The 21,691-nt window shown below is 42.1% G+C and overlaps 2 protein-coding genes and 1 long non-coding RNA gene across 3 annotated transcripts in view; 2 read left to right on the top strand and 1 right to left on the bottom strand.

Annotated features, from left to right (window-relative positions):
* The window catches only part of LOC307196006, a 15,165-nt gene extending 14,616 nt beyond the window's left edge, over window positions 1–549 (bottom strand). The window contains exon 1 of the long non-coding RNA XR_013831021.1: window positions 29–549. This is a non-coding gene — a long non-coding RNA (uncharacterized lncRNA). The remainder of the gene's footprint in view (window positions 1–28) is intronic.
* The window catches only part of SPATA31H1 (SPATA31 subfamily H member 1), a 24,974-nt gene extending 4,810 nt beyond the window's left edge, over window positions 1–20,164 (top strand). The window contains exons 2-3 of the mRNA XM_079940727.1: window positions 43–138; window positions 537–20,164. Coding sequence (XP_079796853.1) covers window positions 43–138; window positions 537–11,841 — 11,401 coding nt within the window. The 3' untranslated portion in view covers window positions 11,842–20,164. The remainder of the gene's footprint in view (window positions 1–42; window positions 139–536) is intronic.
* LOC307196004 (spermatogenesis-associated protein 31H1-like) lies at window positions 20,130–21,691 on the top strand (the record flags this gene model as incomplete). The annotated part of the gene is given in 2 exon segments (XM_079940728.1): window positions 20,130–20,646; window positions 20,649–21,691. Coding segments are annotated over 2 exon segments (1,086 nt in total). The 3' UTR covers window positions 21,218–21,691.

Genomic DNA, 21,691 nt, shown 5'->3' with positions numbered 1-21,691 from the left:
TAATATCACTTCAATTACACTGACATACTCTGTTGCATCCAGCTTTTCAGATCTCCCTACGGGCTGGTCCCAGGAATGTGTATGCTGGTCAACGGACAGGAGTCTTCAACAGGTCGTCCAACACCTGGAAAGTGCAAGGTCAAGTAGTTTCTTGGTTGGGGTTGAAGGTGGTAGAGCTTTTAAGAGGGAGGAAGGAAGAGAGTGAAGGAGGGAGGGAGGGAGAAGGAGAGGGAGAAGAAAGATGGTTAGTTAGTTAATTAGTTTTGGTAGTGGGGGAAGTTCTGGGTTCGAACAAAGTTTAAGAACAACTGGTCTGTGAATCATTTCTGATTGGAATGGGGACAAATGCCTCCCTTTGTCCTGGTGGAGGAATTCTTTCCATAAATAATTGATGTTGGGGAAAGCAACCTTTTTTGTTTGTTTGTTTTCCCTCAGTCCACATTATTTTGCATTTGAAATGGCCATTATCTTTCCCTTTTCCTACTTTTCCTTTTCCTCTTCCAAAACAAATAGAAACTTTTCTCTTTATTTCTTAGATCAAGTCTTATGGAATTGGGTTTGCCTGAACCACAGGATACGATTTCTTCTTCCACCTCCTCTGCTTCTGTGGCTCAGGGGCCTGTTCTACCCTGTTGTGACTGTAAGAAGGCAAAACATTCTTCTGACAGTAGCATCTCCTCTGGATCATCCTACAGCTCCAGCCTGTCTCACCTTCCTGTCTTTTCTGAAGGAACAACTTGGCGACTCCGGAGCCACAGTTTACCTATTTTACCCCCAAATCAACCTCCTGTGTTCAGGAACCAAGGCACACCCCTGCCTTCCTTTGGGCTCTCAGAGCTTTTCCGGAAATCAAAGCCTTTTCAGAATTTGGCAGCTCTTTCATCCTTAAGTCCTCAAAGCACTTTTATCAACTCTCTTTTTGAATCCCCAAATCTCTACAAACAAGAAGAGAAAACAAAGGATGAGAGAAGGAGCAAGAGTCATTTGACAACAGATCATAGGCCAAGTGCTATTTTCAAAGAGAGACCACTATTGTCAGGGTCAGCTCCAATCCAGCTCTCTCCTTTGGCTAGGCGGGAGTTAGAGGGACATATGGCTTGGAAGGTTTCTACTTTGCGGGAACAAACAGTGCCTCTGCCTGTGAGGGAATCATGGGCAATGCTGAATTATTTAACTGAGGTACAAGGAGGAGTTCCTGAACCACAGAAACCCCAAATCCACTTATCTATGCCCATTCATCAAAGCACTGAGCAGGATATCAATAATGAATCCCCAGACCTTCCAGCATTTCAGCTCCACGTGAACGTTGGAGCGGAATCTGGATTAAGCAGAACAGAAACAAAAATTTCACAGACTCTTATCCCAGGTAAGCAGTCACAACCTGGGGATGGCCCCCAAATCCTTGGATCCAGGCCCTTAATGACATCAATGGGCACTCCACCTCCCAAAAGTTTAGGAGTTGACATAGCTCAAGAGGAAACAACTTTACTGCAGAAGGACCCAAAACGTGTGTTAGAGCTTAGTGTAGAGCAGAGGGTCATAGATCTTCCAGAAAAAAGGATACAGCAGCATGAGACCCAAGTGACTAATGTGGAGCTGACCCCACAGCTACCATATCAAGTCAGAGATAGCATAAAGGTTACTCCACTGGCATTACTTCAAGTCATGGATTCAATGGGGTTAATTCCAGAATCACATTCAGAAGTGATAGAATCTGTAGGTTTGTTACCACGGCCACCAAATGAAGTCGTGAAACCAATGGAAGCCACGGAAAGAGTGAGTGTAAGCCCAAACCCATCATATCAAGTCATTAAATCAGTGGAGGTAACACCAAGATCTCAGCAGCAAGTTATGGAATCAAGGAAGATGACCTCAAGACAGCAGAATCAAGTCATAGTCAATGTGAAGGTAACTCCTATAGCATTGCTTCAAGTCATGGATTCTATGGGGATGATTAAAAAATCACATCCACCTATCATACAGTCAAAGGGAATGACCCCAAGGATGCAATATCAAGTCAAGGAGTCAGTGAAAAGGACCACATTGTTGGACCATGAAGTCATACAACCAGGAAAGATGAGTCCAAGGCTACAACATGCAGTCATGGAAACTGTGGAAATGACCCCAGGGCCACAGCATAAAGTTATGGAATCGGTGGACGTAACATCAAGGCCACAAAGTCAAGTCATAGAACCACTGAAGATTACTCCAAGGCCAATATGTCAAAATACAAAATCACCTGAAATGATCACCAGGCCATTGCATCCAGTGATGGATTACCTTGAAGTAACTCCAGTGACACTATTACAAGCTATGGATTTCATGGGGATAATTCCACCAACCCAGTCACATGTTATAGAATCTGGGGGTTTGACTCCAGACACACAGTCTCAAATTGCAAATTTGACCCCAAGGGCAACTCAATCAGATGGTTTGACTTCTTCTAGCTCTCCTACTACTATTGGTCCATGCGGAGTGGTAGAATCTGTGGGCTTACCTCCAAAGCTACCACTTAAAATCATGGAATTGGTAGGATTGATTCCAATGCCATCACAACAATCCATACATTCTCTAAAGGTAACTCCAACAGCACTGGGGTCACCCATGGGAATGATCATAGCACCACAGTCACAAGTTGTAGAAACTCAGGATTTGACCCCAAGGCTAATATCTCAAGCCAAGGAATCTCTGGAGTCAACTCCTGAGTCATGCATTCAAGTGATAGACTCTGAGGGGATGACTCCACAACCACATCATCAAAGCACAGAATCTATATCATTAACCCCAGGACCACCTCATCAAGTCATGGAGTCTTCAAGGTTGACTCCAAGGCATCAAATTCTGGAGTATTCAGAGATGAGTCCAAGGCAAAGCCATCACATCACAGAAACTATGGGTTTGACATCTGACACCTGGCTACAAATGGAGAAATCTGTAGAGGTGACACAGTCACACCATCAAATGATGGAATCTTTAGGGACAATCCCAAGGTCACTGGGTCAAGGTTCAGAATCTATGGGAATGAGCCAAAAGCCACTGCCTCAAGTCACAGAATCTACAGAAATGCTACAAGAAATGCTACAAGATTCATCACTGCTTCAAGATGTGAAGTATATGGGGATGAAGCCAATGCCACAATTTAATGTTATGGATTCTATGAAGTTATCCCCAGGATTGCAAAATTTGAAATCTGGGAAACTGATCTTGGGACCAGAGTTGCAAAATGCAAAATCTATAGACATAACCACAGGTTCAATTCCACAAATGGTAAAATATGGACAGCTGATCCCAACTGTGAGCTCTATAGAATTGGCCCCAGAACTACAACTGCAGAGTATAAAACCTGATGAGTTGGCCTCCACACCACAGCTGCAAAGTGAGAAATCTGTGCAGTCAGCCCCAGGGTCTCAGCTTCATGGTGTGAAATCTATCCAATTGACCCTGGGACCACAACAACAAAATGAAAAATCTGCTGAGTTAGTCCCAGCACCACAGTTGCAAAGTAGGGAATCTATAGACTTGGTCCCCAGTTCACAGTTGCAAGGTATGGAATATGTTCATTTGGCCCTACCATCAGAGTTTCCAGGTATAAATACTGTGGAATTGACTCTAAGACCAGTACAAGAAGATATGAAATCTGTGGAGTTTGCCCCAAAGCCATGGTTACAAGATATAAGATCTGAGGAGACAGCTCCAGTATCATTGCTTGAAGATGTGAAAACTCCTCAAATGGTAGAAAGTAGGAGGTTGATTCCTGAGACACAGGTAGAAGATATGAAATATGAGGAACTGATCCCAGGGGCACACATTCAAGCAGTAAAATCTGTAGAATTGAACCTCAAACCGAATCATCAAGTCACAGAACCTAAAGGATTGACCCCATGGCATCAAGCTTCAGAATCTTTAAGGATGATCTCAGAGCCAGGATATCCAGAAACAGAAGCAAAGTTTACCTCTGACACTTGTCACCATGCAAAAGAATCTAGGGGGTTGATACAAACATCTTTAGGAAATACTCCAGGGCCACTGAGCCAAGCTTTAGAATTTATGCAGATGAACTCAATGTCATTCCAAGGTACTCTTGAGCCAATGTTCCAAAGTGTAAAAGCCATGGGAGATACTCCAGTGTCACAGCACACAATACAAGAATCTTTAGAGTTGGTACCAGGATCAGAGATGCAAGGTATGAAATCAAAGATGTTGACCCTAGAGTCCCAAGGTATGAAGTTTGTTCATCTGAATCTAGGACCATATTCAGAAGTTATGAACTATGAGGAGTTGATCTTGGAACCACAATTTCAAAATGTGAAATCTGTTCCATTGACCTCAGAACCACAGTCCAAAAGTATAAAACCTGAGGAGTTGACTCTAGGGCCATTAATGCATGATAATAATTTTGTGGATTTACACGTGCCACTGGAAGAATCTAGTAGGTTAATTCCTGAGACACAGTTACAGCATGTTGAATCAAGGAAAGTGACCATAGAACCACATTTACAAGGATTGAAATCTGTGGGTCTAACTTCCAGACCAAGGCATCAAGACACAGAGCCTGCAGAGTTAGCTGCTGAGATCTTCCCACAAGAAGAAGAATCTGTGAAACTGATCCCACAGCTAGTCTTGAAAACTGCTGGGGTGGTGCCTAGGCCACATTTTCAAAAATTTTCAGAGATGACTCTAGGTCAAGGCTATCAAGATACAGAAACTGTGAGGCTGACTTCTGAGGCTTTGCTCCAAGTAGCATTAACACAAAAACCAATAGGTCAAGTTAGAGAATCTACAGGAATGACTCCCCTAAGGCCACATCTTCAAGTTACAGAGTCATCAGGGATACCCCTAAGGTCAGAATATGAAAACACAGAAACTGTGGGGTTGGCAACATTTCCAGTTGAAAACATCCAGGAGGTAATACTAGTACTACCATATTCAGAAAAAGGATCTCTGGAGTTGACTTTAGGACCAGGGATGCAATGTGAGATATCAGAGCCACTACTGCAAAATTTGAAATATGTGAAGTTAACCTCTGAGTCATCCCTATTAGTGGTAGGATCTAAACAGTTTATTACAGGACCAAAACCACATGTTATGGAGTTGACCCCAGAGCCACAGCTCCAGGCAGTAAAGTCTAGGCAGTTGGAGCCAGAGCCAAAATTACAAGATGTGAAATATGTTAATTTAATTCAACAGTCAACTACTACCAGAGTGGTAGAATCAGAGAAGCCAATACAAGAGCCAGTGCTACAAAGCATGATATCAGAGGAATTGACTAAGGAGGCACAGCTCCAAGGGCCACAGCTGCATAGTGTAAGATTTTCAGAGTTATCTCCAGAGCTGCCACTTCAAGGAGAAAGACCTATAGATTTAATCTCAGGGTCTCCACATCATGGTGTGAAATCTGATGATTTGACCCCAGGTTCCCCAGTGCAAGAAATAAAATTGTCAGATTTTATCCCAGGACCAAAACATCAAAGTGTTGTATCTGTACAGTTGACTGCAGAATCACAACCTCAAAGTATGAAATTTATGGAACTAAACTCAGGACCATGCTTGCAATGTATCAGATTTTCTGATTTGACCCCAGAACCAAAGCATCAAGGTTTCAAACATGTGCAGTTTATACCAGGAACACAGCTTCAAGACATAAAGTCTGTAGGATTTGTAACAGAGTCATCTTTGCAGTCAAGTCAAGGGCTCCCAGCTGAAAATATGAAATCTGTTCTGTCTACTGAAGGATCACAGTTTCACAGCTTGAAATCTGTCAAACTGACCTCAAAACTACAATTTCAAGATGTGAAATCTGAGGAACTGAACCTAGGGCCAAGGCAGCAAGATGTCAAATTTTCTGAATTGACTTCAGGGCCAAAGCTTCAAGGTGTCAAATCTGGGGAGCAAACCCCAGGACCACTGTTTCATAGTGTGACTTCTGTGGAGACGACTCTAGAGTTAGGGCTTCAAGATTCTAAATCAGCAAAGATGTCTCCAGGGCTTCAAGGTGTGAAACAGGTGGAGCCACGGCTACAAGATGTCAAATTTTGTGAACTGACATCAGGAACTCAAACTCAAGGTGTGAAATCTTCAGAGTTAAACTCAGGGCAACAACAACAATATGTGAAGTTTTTTGAGTTCACTCCAGAGCCAAAGATGCAAGGAGTAAAATCTATGAAGTTGACCCCAGGACCTGAGCAGCAAGGCGTTAAGCCTGAGATGTTAGTACCAGAGCCACTGTTTCAAGGTGTAAAATGTGTGGCAGTAGACCAAATGTCAAGCTTTGAAGGTGACACTTCATATAAATTAGTCTCAGAGCCACAGATACCAGATGCAAAATCTATGGAGTTGACTCCTAGACCGCAGTTGCCAAGTGAAATCTATTCTGAGTTGACCAGAAGACCATGGTTACAAGTTGTGAAATCTTCTGAATTGATCCAAAGACCACAGTTGCAAGATGTAAAACCTGTAGAGTGGACCCCAATCTCAAAGCTTCAAGGTTTACAGTCTGAGGCGCTAACGCCAGAGCCACAGCTGGAAGATACGAAATCTGTGGAGTTAACACCAGGGCCACATTTGGGAAGTATGAAATCTATGCAGTTAACATCAAAGCCACAACTGGGAAATGTCAAATCTACAGTGTTGACCCTTGGGCCACAGGTGCGAGATGTGAAACCGGTAGAGATGACCCCAGGCTCAAAACTTCATGATTTGAAAACTGAGTTGTTAATCTCAGAGTCAGAGTTGAAAGATCTGAACTCTGTGGCCTTAACTCCAGGACAATGTCCAAGAGGTATGAAATCTACGTTGCTAACCCCAAGTCCACAGCTGGAAGTTAAGAAATCTGTGGAGATAACATCAGGGCCACAGATAGAAGATGTCAAATTTTGTGAACTGACATCAGGAACTCAAACTCAAGGTGTGAAATCTTCAGAGTTAAACTCAGGGCAACAACAACAATATGTGAATTTTTTTGAGTTCACTCCAGAGCCAAAGATGCAAGGAGTAAAATCTATGAAGTTGACCCCAAATCTTGAGTCACAATCTCAAGGTGTCAAATCTGTAAAGTTGAAATCTTCAATACAGTTAAGAGATGTGAAGTCATCTGAATTGCCTCTGGGGCCAAAAATTCAAGGTGCAACATATATGAATTTCAACCTTGGGCCACAGTTGCAGAGTGTGGAAACTCCTGAGTTATCCCCAGGACCACAGCTGCAAGAAGGAAAATTTTTGGCATCAACCTCAGAGCCACAGCTTCAAGGTAGGAAAACTGTGGAGTTACACCAAAAGCCACAGCTTGAAAGTATGCGAGCTGTTCAGTGGATGCCTGCACTAGTGTTTCAAGGTGTGAAATCTCTGCTAAATCTTGGGTTGCAATCTCAATGTGTCAAACCAGCAGAGTTGAAACCTTTGATACAATTAAGAGATAAGAAGCCATCGGTATTGACTCCAAGGCCAAAGCTCCAAGGTATACAATCTCTGGCATCACTCCAAGAACCTCAGCCTCAAGGTCTCAATTTGAAACCTTGTCTACAGTTTAGAAGTAAGAAATCATGTGACCTGACTTCCAAGTCAGAGCTCTGTGATGTAAAACCCATGATGTTCAAATCTAGGCCTCACTTGCATGATGGAAGATCTCCTAAGTTGATCCCAGGACCATGGTTTCAAGAAGTGAAACCATTACCGTCATCCCCAGGAACACAGCTTCAAGGTGTGAAGTCTGTATTGCTTACACAAGAGCCACAGTTTCCTGAGGTGAAATCTGGGGTATTAAACCAAGAGTCACAATTACAAAGTGATGAAACTATAGAGTTGAACTCCCTACTACACTTGAAAAGTATGAAGTCATCTGAGTTGACTCTTCAGACAGAGCTTCAAGGTGTGAAATCTGAGGATTTCAACAGTGGGTCACAGTGGCAAGGCCCAAAATCTTCTAAGTCACCACTTGAGACAAAGTCCCAAGATAAGAAATTTACTGAGTTAATCTCTGACTCACAGTTGCAAGGTACAACATTTTCTAAATTGACTGTGGGGAAAAAGATTCAAGGTGTCAAATCTACAGATTTCAACCCTGGGTCATTGTTACAAGGTGTGAAATATTCTGGATGGACCTCAAAGATAAAGCTTCAAGATGTAAAACATAAAGAATTCAGCCCCAGTCCTCAGTTGCAAGTTCTGAAATCTTCTGAGCTGATTCTGGGATCAAAGCTTCAGAATGTGAAATTCGTGTTCAACTGTGAGCCACAATTGCAAAGAGTGAAATCTTCTAAATTAATCTCAGACTCAAAGTTTCAAGATGTTGAATCTGTGAAGTCCAAATCTGGGCCACCATTGCAAGGTGTGAAATCTTCTGAGTTGATACTGGGGACAAAGCTTCAAAAAGTGAAATCAGTGGAATTCAAGTCGGGTCCACAGTTGGAAGATATGAAATCTTCCAAATTAATCACAGGTATAAAGCTTCAAGATGTAAAATCTATGAATTTCAGGTCTGGACCAAACTTGCAGGGTATGAAATTGTCTGGAGTTATCCCAAGGGAAAAGCTTCAAGGTGTGAAGTCTGTAGAACTGAAACCTAGTCCAAAGTTACAAGGTGAGAAATCTTCTGATTTGACTCTGGGGAGGAAGTTTCCAGGTGTGAAATCTATAGAGTTGGACTTAGGCCCACACTTACAAGATATGAAATGTTCTGAGCTGATCATGGGTATAAAGCTTCCAGATGTAAAATCTAAGCAGTTAAGTTCTAGACCACACTTTCAAGGTATGAAATCTTCTGAAGTGATCCCAGGGACAAAGCTTCAGAAAGCGAAATCAGTGTTCAACTCTGGACCACAGACACAAAGCAAAAAATTTTATGAGTTGATTCAAGGGACAAAGCTTCAAGATGTAAAATCCTTAGAGTTTAACTGTGGACTGAAGTTACAAGGTGGGAAATCTGATTTAACACAGAGGAGGAAGCTTCAAGGTGTGAAATCAGTGGAGTTCAACCCTGGACCACAGAGACAGGGTGAGAAATCTGATTTGATGCTACAGTGGAGGCTTCAAGATTTGAAATCTGTTGTCCCATGGCTGCAAGGTGTGACATCTTCAGAGTTAACACCAGAGACAAAGCTTCAAAGTGGAGAATCTGTGGAGTTCATCACCAGGCCAGTGTGGCAAGATATGAAACCTTTTGAATTGACTCTTGGTACAAAGGCACAAGATGTGAAATCTTTGGGATTTAACTCAGCTCCACAGTTACAAGACAGGAAATTGTCTATGTTGACACCAGAGGCACACCTTCAAGGTGTGAAATCTATGGCATTCAACCCTGAGGCAAAATTGCAAGGTGCAAAATCTTCTGAACAAAAAAAAAAAAAAAAAAAATCTTCTGAACATATAAAGCTTCAACTAATGAACTCTACTGAGGTCAACCCTGGTCTAGAATTCAAGGTTGCAAAACCCTCTGAGTTGGCCTTGGAATCAAAGATTCACAGTGGAATATTGTCTGAGATCAGTGGTAGAAAGCAGTGGCAAGATGAGAAATCTTATAAGTTGAATCCATGGCCAGAACTTCAAAGTGTAAAAGTCATGGTGTTCAATCCTGGGACACATTCGCAACATATAAAATCTTCAGAATTATGTAAAGGGACAAAGCTTCAAGATGTGAAATCTTTGGAATTCAATCCTGACCAACAGTTGCAAGATGTGAACTCTTCTGATTTTTGTCTGGGAACAAGGCTTCACGGTATTCAATATTTTGAGTTCAATCCTCAACCACAGTTGCAAGAGGTAAAACCTGAGTTGAGCACAGAAATGAAGCTTCCAGATGAGCAGTTTCTGGAATTCAAGCATAAGCCTAAATTACAAGGTGGGAAATGCTCTGAACAGAATCCAGGGCCACAGCTTCAGTGTGTAAATTATATGCCAGTCAACACTGGGTCACAGGTGCAAGGTATAAAGTCCTCTGGGTTGAATCCTAGTCCACAGCTTCAAGGTAGAAAATCTAAGGTGCCCTGCATTGGGCTTAATTTGCAAGGTGTGAATTCTTCTGCATTCATTTCAGAACCAAAACTTCAATGTGTAATTTCTACTGGATGCAACCCCGGGCCACATTTGCAAGGCACAAACACTTCTGAATTAACTTCCATTTCAAAACTTCAAGGTATGAATTCTTCTAAGTTAAATTCTGAGATCCCAGGAGTGGATGTCATATCTAATGAAAGGATTAAGAGGAAACAGGTGGAGGAGTCAGGGAGCTCACTCCGGAGCCTTTCCCACCATCCACCACAAAACTGGAGATCACTATCTAGGATCTTCCAGGCAGGATCAGGGGCTCGAAGAGGCCTTACCTGGCCTGTCCTGGGCAGGCGACAGAATGTCTGGGAAAGTCGCTCCTGGAGGCAGCGACTACCTCGAAAATACCTCTCCAGTATGCTAACGCTGGGCAATGTCTTGGGGACCAGCATGGAAAGGAAGCTTTATTCTCAAACATCTTTAACAGAAAGGGCCACTGCAGATACCTGTCAATCTATTCAGAATTTATTTGGGGTTCCAGTTGAATTGATGGCATTTTCCCAGAGTCTGCTTGAGAAGGGTCAAGGTACTATTTCTCAGCCTTCAGTTGTCAAAAACTACATTCAGAGACATACTTCATGCCATGGTCATGAGAAAAGAATGGCCTTAAGGATGTGGACACGTGTCTCCATGTCCTCCATAATACAGCACTACTCTGGCACTAGAGTGAGAATAAAGAAAACAAACTCAAAGCCCTGTGATATATCCCAGGAAGTCACTCAGCACATGCCTGTTTCATGTACAGGGAGTCAGCTTTCTGCCCCAGCAAAGTCAGAGTCTTCCTTCAACGTATTTTTTGCTAGGAGAGATTCTGTTCCAGTGGAAGAGAGTAAGAACTCACAGAGTGATTCACAGACAAGGATTTTTGAGTCCCAACACTCCCTCAAGCCAAGTTATCTTCCCCAGGCCAAGTCTGACTTCTCCGAACAGTTCCAGCTTCTACAAGATCTGCAGCTAAAAATAGCAGCAAAACTGTTAAGGAGTCAAATACCCCCCAACGTACGTCCACCTTTAGCTTCAGGTCTGGTTCTAAAATACCCTATCTGCCTACAGTGTGGCCGATGTTCAGGATTTAATTGCTGTCATAAATTACAGGCCACTTTTGGAACTTATCTTCTTATCTATCCACAGCTTCACCTTGTAAGCACTCCTGAAGGCCGTGGAGAGATCAGGTTGCGTCTTGGCTTTAGGTTGCAAACTAGGAAAAGACCCCAAGTCCCAGAGTTTCATAGAAGAGGTAGACGCATCACACCAAGGAGCCTTAGATCAACATCACTAAGGAAAGCTAAAGGCTATACTCAAGCTTCCAAGAGTCCTACTTCTACAATAGATTTCCTGTCTGGGTCTTCCCAGTGTCCTGCTCCTATACAAGTCCACATCAGGCGAAGGCAAGGCGGCAGCCCTGGCCTAGTAGAAAAGACAGAAATTAGAGAGGCTGGACACTATGGATTCACTGAAGTTCACTGTTTATCAGAGAGTGACTCTGGAAGCAATCAGGATGAAAAGTGGGCTAAAGTGAGAACAAAAAGGACCCATGATTCAAAACATCCAATGAAAAGAATCCCCAGGGAAGTCAGAACACAAAACACAAAGTTCTACACAAATAGTACAGCCATAATACAGAGGTTCTCTAAGGAATTACCAAGCCAGTTAAGAAGGAAGAGGAGTGGAGTGTCTCAGACAACTACCGCCTCTTCAAAAAGACAACCTAAGAAATCTTCCCCACCACAATTCATTCAACTCCTTTTTCGGGGCCTAAAGCAGGCATTCCAAACAGCACACATGGCTTTGGTTTGTGTTTAGTTTCTTAGGACAGGGCCGAAAGTAAGCTCATCACACGAGATGAATTGTGCCAAAGCACAGCAGTAGAGGGCTGCCGCTCGCTCAGGCAAAACAGCGCCATCTGTCCTGCTGTGGTAACTTTCATTAAAGTATTATCTAGATTTACACTTTAAGACTTGTTTTCTTAACATTTCAGAAGTGCCAAAGCAGCAACCTATGTTTTTATTAATTTTACAAGCAATAATTGGCTTTCGTGAGCACCTGCCGTGCTTCGTCCTTGAGCGCAAGAACAGCACAAAGTTCCCACCATTATTTTGATTATACTGAAGTAGCACAAGGACATTTCTTTGCGTTCCCACCACTCTGATTATACTGAGGACATCTCATGGATCAGTGCCCAAAGCACTCAATGCTTCTTTTGCAGGCCCCCGGTTTGCCGGGGGGGGGGGGGGGGGGCGCTCAAAGCATTTAGAACTGTTCACAACTCTGGCTTATTTGCATGCCCCCGGTTTGCCGGGGTGGGGGTGGGGGGCCTCAAAGCAATCAGGACTGTTTGCAGTTCTGGCTTATTCGCCAGCCCCCAGTTTGCTGGGGGGGGGGGGCTCATGGGTCACATCTCCTTTCCATGTCCTCCGTTATCCCACTACATTTCCCCCTTTTTGTTTTACAATTTTTGTAGCATCAAGGAGAACACGGCAGCATTACTCTCAGTACTACACTACATGGAATTATTTTGCAGCTTGTGCAGCATCAAGGAAAACACAGCAGCTTGTTGCGATGTTGCATGGCGGGTAGCTTTCACTCGTCGAACTACAGCTAAACATATGATTATTATTATAATGAGCATTAACAATCCTGCAGTAGAACCAAAGCATGTAATTTAGACATGGAATTTAGATTATTAAGTCCTTGAATAATTCCAGTCCATACTTCTTGCGAATTAAGTCGTTGTAATTTCTTCTGGAAAGTTTGTTGAATTTTCCCTTGTAAATTTACAATTTCTTCTATCAAATTTTTGTGATGTAATAAATGCTTTTTTATTGTTGTCCCTGGGAATGCAGACTGATTATATGGAACTGAAGTGACACAAAAGGCACTTTGATTCCAGTCACAACGTAGCTTCATTTGTCTTTGTAAATTTACAAGTTGGTTCCCCAACATAACCACAGGTTGTTGTAAGTTCGCTATTTCCGAATATATTTCCGAATCAATTTGTCGTTGATAGAACCAAAGCATTCCAGAATTTTTATGCCAGTTATACAGTCAATGGTCTGAATAGATTGTTGTAAAGCAACTCCAGCAACTGCAGCAGTAGCTGTTATGGCTATAATACCCATGACAGCTGCAATCAACGTTCCTACAAATCTTTTACTTCTTTTTAACACATCAACTAAATATTGCAAAACAGCCATAGGAAGAGATTCTTGCCATTCCCTTCCAAGATTGACAGGAAGCCAAAGACCTGTCCAAGCTTGTAAGATATACAAACTTTCAGTAGATATGTTAAAAGATATACTAGAGTTAATACAGGTATACAGAGAGCAATTTTTACACATTATAATACCTTGAGTCTCATTCCATACAGCTGGTCCCTTTAACAATATATAAGGTAATTTCACACAACTACGAGTATACCGAGTAACATCTTTATGAAAAATCAAACTCTGATTTTCAGATTTATTAACCATATGTCCTACCCAGGCATTAATCTTTCTCAGAGCTGCCATAAGCTTCCACAAGTCCTTTTGGATAGGATAGCCATTTAAGTGAGGACCAGGAGGAGAAAACCCGCCAGCATGCCATACTATGGTATCATTAATAGTATCGCTATAAATAGTGTTATCTTCTTTATGCCAGTATAAATCCTTCAAACCCTTTTTTCCTCGGGCGGAGCCAAAAGGGCTCCAATCAATGACGCTTCCCCAAGAAGTATTAACAAGAACCCGAGCCATTTCTCCTCGGCATCGAGTCCAATGGACCCAATCCGATAATCGATCCACAAGAGGCACCTGGCATGGAGGCAAATAAGGTGCAGAAACATTTTCATTAAGTGTGGAATTAAAACTTTTAAAACTATAAGCACTCAAAAGATATAACCCATGATATCTGCTTTCATTTTTGATAACACTTAACGATGCCTGATAATTCATTTTAAGGCAATGATCTCCCTTTCCCATACAAATAGGAGGTCCATTAACACCCACAGTGTTATTTTCTATTATCCTTCCTTCTTCTTCTGGCTTCAAAGGGCCTCTGTCATCAAAAGGACCAGGCAACCATCCAGACTCATTTACATATACAAGAATTGGGGCATCCCACCAGGTAACCCCCATATTAAGAGGAGGGTTAGGAATATAAGTCCAATAAGTATGGTTAGTACAATTTATCTCATTGGCTGATATGCTTATTACCTGTGCAGACAACATTGCCAACATAGCTACAAAAAGATTGGTGCTAGTGAGGGGTTTACCCTGTGAAATGACAAGATTTTCAGCAGTGCCTGCAAACTTTTTCACTTGCCCCCAAGTCAATGGAGACGCCCTCTTTGTTTGATCCAATGGCACACGGAATGCTCTCTTGCTCAAATCCATCTCCGCACATCCCTTCGTCATTCCCATCACATCAAGGCTACGCTTAGTTGCCAGCCCGAAGCTTTATCTTCTTAGCCGGCACCCAATAGGATTCAGCTCCTGCAGAAACAAAAGCATATCCTCGGCCCCAACGAAGAACCTCTCCAGGTTCCCAAGTGTTAGTATTTTCATTTAATATAAAAACAGGCTGTCTAAGTTCCTGTGTACTTGTTTTTGTCCAATGTCTGTCAGCTGCACTAAGATCATCTTCTCCATGATTCAAAAAATTAAGAGTAAATAAAGCAATATGTATTCTTTTCCTAGGACTTTGTACCTAATCTCCCCCTTTTTGTTTTATAAGCATGTCCTTCAAAGTGCGGTTTTGTCGTTCAATAACCGCTTGTCCCGTACTGTTTCCTGGGATACCTGTAACATGCTGTATATTATGTGTGGCAAAAAAAGTCTGACATTTTTGAGAATGATGTGCAGAAGCATTATCAGTTTTTATGCTGTCGGGAATTCCCATAACAGCAAAAGCTTCTAATAAATGAGTTATTACAGCATCAGCTTTTTCAGAAGATAATGGAGTTGCCCATGAGAAATGAGAGTAGGTATCTACAGAATGATGAATATATTTTAACTTCCCAAAACCAGGATATTGAGTTACATCCATTTGCCAGATAGTATTAGCAGATAAGCCTTTAGGGTTAACTCCAATATTCAAACAAGGTTGATTAATAGCATCACATTGCGGGCATGTACGGAGAATAGTTTTTGCTTGTTTCCATGTAAGATTAAATTTATTTTTCAATCCTCTGGCATTAGTATGATATCTATGATGTTCTGCTGTAGCTAATTGTACAGTACCCACTAAAGTATCAATAAAATCATTTCCATCTACCAATGGACTGGGTAAATGAGTATGAGCACGAATATGAGTAATATAAAGTGGTGCAGTACGTAGTCTAATTGTATGTTGTATTTGCAAAAATAAAGAATGCAGTTCTGATCCATTATCTGGGATAAAAGCAGTTTCAATATTTTTAACTGTAAATTCCACATACTGAGAGTCTGTAATTATATTAAGAGCAATTGGATAATCTTGTAACAATAGTATTACAGCAAATAGTTCTGCTTTTTGAACTGAAACATATGGAGATTGTAACACCTTTTGATCATGACTGTTAGTATATCCTGCTCTTCCCGTTTTATTGGCATCAGTAAAAAAAGTTGGTCCTATAACAGGATCTGATTGAACTATTTTTTTCAAAATCCAATTAGTCTTTTTCAAAAACTGTAAACGTTTATCAGAAGAATAATGATTATATATTTTACCTATATAATGAGCACAGGCAATTTGCCAGTTATCCTCTAGTTGAAAAAGAGTTTGTATTTCTTTGTTTGAAAAAGGGACTATAAGTTCATGTGGGTCCTGACCACATAGTTGCCTTAATCGTAACCTACCTTTAATAATAATATCAGCTATTTTTTGTACATAAGATTGCAATTTCTTTTGAGCTTTATGAGCTAAAAATATCCATTCTATAAGATTATCTTGTTGTTGTAGTAAACCAGTAGGAGAATGAGGAGTATGAAATACAATAAGTTGTAAATGATCGAGAGATTCAATTCGATCCAATTGTGCATCATGTATATGTTTTTCTATCCATTTAAGTTCTTGTTCAGCCTGGGGAGAAAGTTCACGGTAACTATTCAATGCTGGATCGCCCTCCAAGGTGTGAAATAAATTTTGTAACTTATAAGTAGGAATTCCTAAACTAGGACGTAACCAATTAATATCTCCTAATAATTTTTGAAAATCATTTAATGTTACAAGAGAATCTCGTCTAATTTGTACTTTCTGAGGAATAATCTGAGTATTGGTTACAGTTTGTCCAAGATATTGCCAGGGAGCACATTTTTGAATTTTTTCAGGAGCTATCTGTAAACCCCATTCTTTAAATTTTAACTCTGCTTGTTGTAACATCTGCTGTAATGTTTGCTGATGAGGATGAGCAAATAAAATGTCATCCATATAATGAAGAATACGTGCCTCAGGATACATGTGACGTAATTCCTCCAGAGGCTGATTAACAAAAAATTGGCACATAGTTGGACTATTTAACATCCCCTGAGGGAGAACTTTCCATTGAAATCTCTGAGCTGGATGTTCTTGATTTAAGGCTGGTACAGTAAATGCAAATCTTTCACAATCTTGAGATTGTAATGGTATAGTAAAAAAACAGTCTTTTAAATCTATAATTATAAGTTCCCAATTGCGAGGGAGCATTGCAGCAGATGGAATTCCAGGTTGCAATGCCCCCATAGGTTGAATAATCTCATTAATTTTTTGTAAATCTGTCAACATTCTCCATTTACCTGATTTTTTCTTAATTACAAAAACAGGTGAATTCCAAGGGCTAGTGGATACTTCAATATGCCCTGCTATTAATTGTTCTTGTATTAATTGGTGTAATGCTTGTAATTTTTCTTGAGTTAAGGGCCACTGCTCTGTCCATATAGGGGTATCTTTCAACCATTTTAATGGTAATGCAAATTTTCGAGCAGTGGCCCCGACACTAAATTTGGATATCCAAGCCCAGTATAATCTTTCCCCGCTTTAGTTACATATTGGGGTTCAGTAGCATTTAATTGCGAATAATCACATTCCTTATTTGACATCATTTGCATTGCTTCAGGGGAAATTGTTGGTATGGAGATAGAGGTTCCCCATTGTTGTAGTGTATCTCTTCCCCATAAATTAATTCCAATATTGGCCGCATATGGTTGCAACACAGCTTTTTGTCCTTCCGGGCCTTTACACCCCAATAATTCCTTACTGCGCCAAATCATATGCAATGTTCCTATTCCTGTAAAAGTAACTCCCACCTTTTCTAAAGGCCAATATGAAGGCCATTCAGACTGTTTTATTATAGACACAACAGCTCCCGTATCAACAAGGCCCGTAAATTTCACATTATTGTTAAAAGTAATCGTTAATTGAGGACGTTGGTCATTGAGAAAGGATTGCCAAAAAACATTTTTTCCCGTGCTGCCGAACCCCTCGCCCCTCCCTGTACGCTTTACGGGGGCGGCTGCTTGTTTTACATATGGTAACAATAACAATTGAGCAATTCTTTGTCCCTTATTAAATTCTATAGATTTTGAAACAGAAATCATAATAGAAATTTCTCCAATATAATCCTCATCAATAACTCCAGTATGAACTGTTACACCCTGCAGAGTCAAACTACTTCGTCCTAATAATAGTCCCATAGTTCCTGCAGGTATAGGGCCATAAACTCCTGTAGCTAATTTGTGTACTCCTCCTGCTGGCGTAAGGATACAATCTCGAGGAGCAATTAAGTCAACGGCAGCACTGCCGCTGGTAGCATGCATGACATCAGTAACTAAGAGCCGAGGTTGAGACTGTCCTGTAATGTCTGATAAAAGCTGGCATTGCTTACTGGATACTGTTGAGAGTTTACTTCACTTTTCCCGTATTGCTGTTGCGGCCCCGGGTTGGGCCTAGCTTCCCGTTTCCCGAGACATCATCTCGTGGAGGCAAAAGATTTCCTAACTTATCCCTTTTTGAACGGCATTTATTAGCCCAGTGTCGTCCTCTACCACACCGACGACACATACCAGGTAGCTGCTCATTCTTAATCTGTTTTGATATCTGGCCTTGCCCTTTTCGACAATCTCGCATCACATGTCCGTACTTTCCACAATTGTAACATTTAATACAATTATCTTTCAACCCTTCATTCACGGCAGCTGCAAGTAAATTGGCCTGATAAGTAGGAGATCCAATATCATGGCAAGCTTTTATATACTCCTCATGTGGAGCGTTTACAGCCCGTAACGGCCGCAATGCCTTCTGGCGTTCAGAATTTGCATTCTCAAAAGCCAAAGATTGTAATAATAAATCTTGCACGTCTATTTGTGCTACAGCTCTTTGAATGGCTGCACGCAGTCTAGACAAGAAATCAGTGTAAGGCTCACCAGGCCCTTGCGTCAACTTAGTAAAAGATTGTGCTGTTTTTCCAGGGGGTTCCACTTGTAACCATACTCGTAAACAACACATACGTATTTGAATGATTCGTAAATCATCAAATTGAGCTTGAGCTTGTAGATTACTAAATGCACCTGCTCCTATTAATTCATCTAAAAGTGGCCCTGGAGGATTGCGGGCCGCATTAGTCCTTGCCATGGTTTCAGCTTCCTCTCTCCAAGTTTTAAACTGCATATATTGTCCAGGTTCAAGAACAGTTTTGGCAACCGCTCCCCAATCATGAGGAATTAACATGTTTTCAGTAGCATACCCAGACAAAAGTCCTTGAACATAATTAGAATGCATCCCATACGCATTAATGGCTTCTTTTAACATTTTTAAAATTTTTATATCATGATGGTTATAATCAACATTTACATATCCATTCGGAAATTGATCATTAGCAGGCATAGCTTGTCTAACAATAGGGAAAGCAAAAAAGGATTCAGAATATTGCTTTTCTTGTTTATTCATCTCTTCTTCCAACAATATTCTATTAGATTCAGGTTTTAGAGGAAAGAGAAACTGACGAGAGTCTCCAACAGGATAAGCTGCTAATTCTAAAGGAGGAGCCGAAGGAATAGTAGGACATGGCTCCTGATATGAAGGAGTAGTAGTATTTATTTTCTTCCAGTTTAGTCATCAAATTTTTAAACTTTGAAAGTATATCAGAAATCTCATTCTGTTGAGAAAGTGGCATTTCATTTTGTTTGCTAACCTGCTCCCGATCTTTATTACCATCAGAAAAAGCCCCTACATCACTGGAATCCGAAAAATCCTCTCCTATCTCAGACACAAGGGGAGGAGGGGGCGGAGGAAGGTCCTCTATAGGAGACTCACGAAACAAAGTACGAAAAGCAGCAGAATGATCGGGAGCAGAATTCGGACGCTGAGGACGCGCCCCATTGTCACTTTCCGTTTCAGATTGTAATAGTTCCAGGGCAAGGGAAATTAATTTACAAAGAGACCAAACACGGACAGATACAGGGTCTCCATGCTGATGAGCTCTTCTTAAGGCTCGCATAACCTGTTTCCAAACTTTTAACTGGTTATGACCAGTAGGTTGAAACCAGTAACAATGTTTACGTACCAGCGCAAACAATTCATCAAAAGATTCCTGTTTCACTTTTACTCCTCAACTCCATAATAACTGTTTCAGGAGTTTACTATATTGAAATTCTACTGAATGGGAATTCCCCATTACAGTTACTCTACTGTTGCCGAAGGTTTCTCTTACTCTGAGCAGACCAATTTCCCCTTCGGTCCCGCGATCACGCGATTACTTACCTTCAGGTCCCTGTTTGGGCGCCAAATGTTGTAGTTTCTTAGGACAGGGCCGAAAGTAAGCTCATCACACGAGATGAATTGTGCCAAAGCACAGCAGTAGAGGGCTGCCGCTCGCTCAGGCAAAACAGCGCAGTCTGTCTTGCTGTGGTAACTTTTATTAAAGCAGTATCTAGATTTACACTTTAAGACTTGTTTTCTTAACATTTCAGAAGTGCCAAAGCAGCAACCTATGTTTTTATTAATTATACAAGCAATAATTGGCTTTCGTGAGCACCTGCCGTGCTTCGTCCTTGAGCGCAAGAACAGCACAAAGTTCCCACCATTATTCTGATTATACTGAAGTAGCACAAGGACATTTCCTTGCGTTCCCACCACTCTGATTATACTGAGGACATCTCATGGATCAGGGCCCAAAGCACTCAATGCTTCTTTTGCAGACCCCCGGTTTGCCGGCGGGGGGGGGGGGCGCTCGAAGCATTCAGAACTGTTCAAAACTCTGGCTTATTCGCATGCCCCCGGTTTGCCGGCGGGGGGGGGCTCAAAGCAATCAGGACTGTTTGCAGTTCTGGCTTATTCGCCAGCCCCCAGTTTGCTGGGTGGGGGGGGGGGCTCATGGGTCACGTCTCCTTTCCATGTCCTCAGTTATCCCACTACAGGTTTGGCAGAAGCCTGAGGACAGGACAAGGCCAGACAATTTCTGGTCAAGCAAAAACTACCTTCCAAAACAAAAAGCCAGAGACTATTGCTTATCAAGAGATACCAAAAGACAGACGATGCCAACTCTCAAGCTAAGGCCAACAGACCCAACCATTAAGGAGGAGAGCACATTGTGGGGAGAAACAGACCAATTCAGATCAGCTCAACAACCAACAGGAAATAGCTCTTTCCAACCCAGACCTATACAACTGCCAAGCCCATAGTTTCCCAAAGAAGTACCACTCTCAAAAACACCTCAAGCAGCCAGCCTTTGGGTCCTGTTCAAAATGAGAGTAATAGCAGAGCTAAGAAAAACTTTAACAGAAATGAAGTCTCTAGCCAGGAGTCCAAGAACTCCAAACCAGGAACCAGAGTTCATGCTGGAGGGAGACTCTTACATGGTTCCCCTATGAACAGAACCTCACACAGTCACCTTAAAGAAAAACCCACACACAAGGAACGAAACCACCACAGCTTCTGTAGGGAAATAACCCCATGGAATTCTTCTGGAAGTAGCCAATATAGTCCCTCTGAGAGGAGCCACCACAGGGCCTCTGAGAGATGTCGCAGTCCCTCTGAGAGGAGATGTCGCAGTCCCTCTGAGAGGAGATGTCGCAGTCCCTCTGAGAGGAGATGCCACAGTCCCTCTGAGAGATGTCACAGACTCTTTGAGAAAATCCGTCGCGGTCCCTCTGAGAGGAGAGGACACAGTGCTTCTGAGAGAAGACCGTACAGGCCCTCTGAAAGGGGCAGACACAGTCATTCTGAAGAGTGGACACAGTCCCTCTGAGAGGAGCCACCAAAGTCCCCTCAAGGAGAGACTCAAGCACAGCTCACCTAGCGAGAAGCCCAGATATAGTTTAGGTAAAGATTTCAGGAGTAACTCAAACATGTTTCCTAAAGACCACACCAAAAATCCCCAAGGGAGGGCAAGTTTGGAGGCCTGACACTAGAAGATGGGAAGAGACCCGCCCCAGTTATTCATTGCCTCACTCAAGTCTCCACCAAGCTGCCTTTTCGTGGCTTCTTTCCTGCTCAGCCACTGGCTTCCACTTTCTGCGCCCTCAGCAATAAAAGAGTTTCTACCTGAGGGGAGGGAGGGAGGGAAGGCGGGAATGGCTCTGTCATTTCCCTAAGATAAATAAACGGGTAATAATTGACCTTCCTGTGCACCTAGAAAGACCACTCGTCGCGCCCGGTGGAGCATGGGGTCGTGGAGGGGCAAGAGAGGTAGTGCAGACGGAGGGAACGAGACGGACTGGAC

This window comes from Stenella coeruleoalba, assembly GCF_951394435.1.
Source record: "Stenella coeruleoalba genome assembly, chromosome: 13".
Taxonomy (NCBI): domain Eukaryota; kingdom Metazoa; phylum Chordata; class Mammalia; order Artiodactyla; family Delphinidae; genus Stenella; species Stenella coeruleoalba.
This window is presented reverse-complemented; position numbering and strand designations above follow the sequence as displayed.